Source organism: Entamoeba nuttalli (assembly GCF_000257125.1).
Source record: "Entamoeba nuttalli P19 unplaced genomic scaffold asmbl_5301, whole genome shotgun sequence".
Classification (NCBI taxonomy): Eukaryota; Evosea; order Mastigamoebida; family Endamoebidae; genus Entamoeba; species Entamoeba nuttalli.
The window spans coordinates 1-4,388 of NW_008577368.1; the positions used below are offsets into that span (position 1 = coordinate 1).

General features: G+C 24.9%; 2 protein-coding genes across 2 annotated transcripts; one reads left to right on the plus strand and one right to left on the minus strand.

The window, feature by feature from the left end:
- Positions 1-1,210: 1,210 nt before the first annotated feature.
- On the plus strand, positions 1,211-2,176 carry ENU1_126640 (hypothetical protein; the record flags this gene model as incomplete). Its single annotated transcript, XM_008859968.1, has 1 exon — positions 1,211-2,176. The coding sequence occupies one exon, from the start codon at positions 1,211-1,213 to the stop codon at positions 2,174-2,176; it is 966 nt and encodes a 321-aa protein (XP_008858190.1).
- A 31-nt stretch (positions 2,177-2,207) lies between these two features.
- Positions 2,208-3,368, minus strand: ENU1_126650 (glycerophosphoryl diester phosphodiesterase, putative; the record flags this gene model as incomplete). The annotated part of the gene is made up of 1 exon (XM_008859969.1): positions 2,208-3,368. The coding sequence occupies one exon, from the start codon at positions 3,366-3,368 to the stop codon at positions 2,208-2,210; it is 1,161 nt and encodes a 386-aa protein (XP_008858191.1).
- Positions 3,369-4,388: the final 1,020 nt, after the last annotated feature.

The following is a 4,388-nucleotide window of genomic DNA, read 5'->3' on the forward strand; positions in this document are numbered from 1 at the left end:
TACTTAATTAATTACTTTTTATTTTATTACCTTTTGTATCAAATGAATTTCACTTAAATGATTATTGATATTGTAATATAACATTAACTTTCTTTAATTTAAAAAAAAGTTTGTTAATTTAATTTACCTTTATTTTTTTTTCTCTTTTCTACGTATATTTTGTCTCTTTTTTCATTCTTACATAACTACCTTAATAATTCTTTTTCAATAATATTAATATTCAACTAACAATGAATATAATTTACTATGTATTTTAATTATTTTTATGACTTTTTTAGAGATTGTATAAAGTATAAGAAAAACAAACAATGATTGTAAAAAAAGAATAAACAAACAACACATCTTTCAAACGTAAATGATAAAAATACAACAATTACAGTCACAGTAAGAACTACTATGTAACCCTCATAATAATTAACTAAAAATGATAAGAATTATTTCTCTCATTAATTCAATCAACTTTATATTGATATAAACTACTTTAACAATAATTTAATTGACATAAATACCTATTATCAAATTGAAATAAAAGTCATAATAAAATACAAAAAAAAGATATAAACAATATCAAAAAACAAACAAATGAATAAAAAGAAATAATAGAAGTAATAAAAGATATTTCTATTGAAAAATTCTAAGAATGAAGAAAGTACTTAATAAGATGATTAGTACTATTCACTTATAAATGTATTACAATTAAGTGAAAAAACAACATAAATAATGTGTTTGATTGGTTCGTAAATAAAGTTGAAATTAAAATAAAATAGAAAAACACAGTATAAAGAAATAATCACCATAACATTAATAATAAATTGAGGATATTACAAGTAAGTTTCAATCAAACAATATGAATACTTATGGTTAAAACATAACATAAGTAATATTTTACATCTTCAACTTCATTAATATCATGTTGACATTATGATAAAACAATGATAAATATGAACTTTATAATTGAAAAAGAGGATTGTCAATCACTGAAAAAACCAATTGTCAATATCCATAAATTCTAGTTAAGAATACATTTATTAAAAAAAAGAAAATCAAAAAATAAAAAAGGTGAAATATAAACTATTAAAATGGTAAATAACAATACTATTAATTTTAAAGAAAAAATAAACACAGACTCATAACACATAAAAAATAATAAATTAACTTATAAATTATTATTATATATAAAGAAATAAACTTCAAAAAATAACATCATTGAATGAAAACCATACTTGACAGTCACTTCTTCGATGAAACTGAAAAATTTTTTGAAGCGATAGAGCCTTATCTTATTTCTCTTGAAAACAAAAAGAAACCACAACCTGCAACAATAGAAGGAGATACTTATAAAAGAATTGATAACAAAAGAAAAGAATTCGATGAAATAATAAAAGAAATAAAACAAACAACAGAATTTATCGCATTTTGTGATTACCTTAGTGACAAATTAAAGTGGTATGTTGAAAATCAATTGAAGAGAGCTAAAGAAGTAAAAGAAGATATTATGGATGATATTGAAACCTCATCTACTAAAGACAAAACAGTTAACTCTAAAGAGCTTTTAAAATTATGTCCCAATACTGATCTCAATAATATAATTCCATGGAAAACTAAATCAAATACTCAAACAAAAACAAAGAAAACAAAAAAAACAAAGAAAACAAAAAAAAATAATAAAGTTATTGATGATAGTGAAATTAAATTATTACAAAGTGATTGCCTTAAAAAATGGACTGGAAAAAAACAATGTGAAGAAATTTATAATTCAGAAAAATTAAAATTTGATGGTAAAGAAATTAATGAAAAAATAAAAGGTAAAAAAAATTTAGCATTTGTTGTAATGAATGAAAGTGATATGTTTGGTTGTTATTTAGAGGATAAAGTTGATTTTGATCATTGGATTTATGATGAACATCATTTTGCTTTTAGTTTTGCACATAAAGGTGAATTAAGTAATGTTTGTGTTTATCCTAAACAGAAAGTAGGAATGAAGTTAAATAGCAATAATTCTCAAATACTATTTTCATTTGGAAATGAAGAAACTGGAAATGTTACAGTTAGTACATTAAAAGAATATGGAGAAACCAAAACTATTAAAGAATGTTATGAATTTAAAAATACAAATGATATTTTTGATTCTAAATTTAAAGTAGAACAAATTATTATCTATGAATTATTAGACTAAATGATTAATAATAATTCAATTAAAAAAGAATTTATTCATTTTTCTTTTTAAATAAGTTAAATGGCAATGAAAGAATCATCATAAGAATATGAATAATACTAAATAGACAAATATTTATTATAAAAATACTACAAATAAAAATTAATGGAATTGGAATTGTAGACGTTACTACATCTATAAACTCACAAGAAATACTTTCACATTCCCATGAAATATCTTTAGCATCTAATGATATAACACCATTAAATCTCTCATTATGAACTAATTCTCTTTCGGTGATAGAATGAAGTAATTCTTCAATAATATCAGGTCTATCACTTGTTAAACCATCACATTTCTTTCCAATACAAATAGCAGCATCTCTTTTATTATTAATAGTAAAATACATAATTTCTAAATCAATTTTTGGTAATATTTGTAACATCTTTTTATCCAAAAAATCAATACCTCCAAGAGAAATAAATGGTACATGAAAAAATCTATTTTCATTTGGAATAAAATGATACCAAAGATTAGTTATTCCTAATGATGTAGCAATAACATAACCAACCGCATCTATTTCACTTGCCTCATAACATAATTGATGATTAGTTTTTTCTTTAAAATAACTAATCATTGTATGATTAGCACAACAAAAACACATAAACTTCTCATATCCAGAAAGAGTGTTAAGATAATCTACTAATTTATCAATAACTGTAATATCTCTATCTTTAATTTCAACTGACATAATAGCATTTTTATCTTTAAATTCTTCATACCCTTCTCTTAAAGTATTACAATGAATTCCTTTTCCTCTATACGGATATCTTTTACCATCAGTAAACCAATAACCAAAGTCAAGTTGTTTTAATTCAGCTAATGTATAATCTTTAATAAATCCAGTTCCATTAGTTATTCTTTCTAATGTGTCATCATGAATAAATATAAATTCTCCATCTTTAGTAATATGAATATCTGTTTCTATCATATCTGCGTCATAGTTTTCATAACTATACCTCATTGCCTCAATAGTATTTTCTGGTTTAATTCCTCTTCCTCCTCTATGTGCAACAATGGCTGGTTTATGTTTTAATTTCATATTTTTTGCATTACTTGATAATAAACTTCTTGGCTCAAAGATAGAATTTGCATAATATAATCCTCCAACAATTATAATAGTTAAGACAAAAGCATTGCTAATTATTTTCATTATACTGTTTCAAAATGACTTATTTTAGGGTTTAAAAGTCCGATTTTAAATAATTCCTGGTTTTTATTGTGGGTTTTTTCTTTTGTTATTCTTTTTGGAAGAATTATTATTGCATAAGAACATTAATAAAAATATTCTTTACATTCTTCTTATCAAATAATAATAAACAAGTCTGTTAGTTAATAACTTTAATTAAAAAATCTTTCCTTTTGATATTCTTATTTAAAGTTCCTTCTTTCATTGGTAGTGCAATTAAATTTGTTCATTCATGTTTTATTAGTTATTAAAAGGAAAAACGGTTTGTTTAATATTTGTTCATAAAAAACTACTGAAAAAATTTGAACTAAATGACTAAAATAAAACAAGTCCAAAAAAAATCTACTGTGATAAAACTTAATCGTAATTAAGTCATTTGTAAATAATAAATATGAAAATTTCTACATAAAGAAGAAGAAATTACCACGTTATTAAAACTAAAAAATTAATTTTTAAGTTCATTAATACTGTTATTTTTGAAATTTATTCTAGGATGAACTTAATAAGTTTATTCTAATTCAATGGGATTATTTGGGCATAAGAAAAAGGATAAAGACGATTCTAAACGCAAAGGAGCAAATGCGCCACCACCACCTCCTCCTGCTGGTGCACCACCACCACCTTCAGGAGGAATGCCACCACCCCCTCCTCCTCCTGGTGCACCACCACCTGTTGGAATGCCACCACCCCCATCAAACAATAGCATGCCAAAACCTTCTTCTGCTGGTAGAGGTGATTTATTATCTCAAATTCAAAAAGGAAAGAAATTAAATAAATGTGAAACTATAGATAAATCAAAACCAATGATAGAACAACCCAAAGGTGGAATGGGTGGAGGAATGCCTATGGGAGGAGGTAATCCTATGATGGCAGCTATTGCTGCAAGAGGAAATCGAGGAGGGCCTGCACAACATTCAATGGGAGGAATGCCATCAAGAGGAGCACCGACTCCTAGAGGTATGCCACCAAGAGGGGCACCAAGAG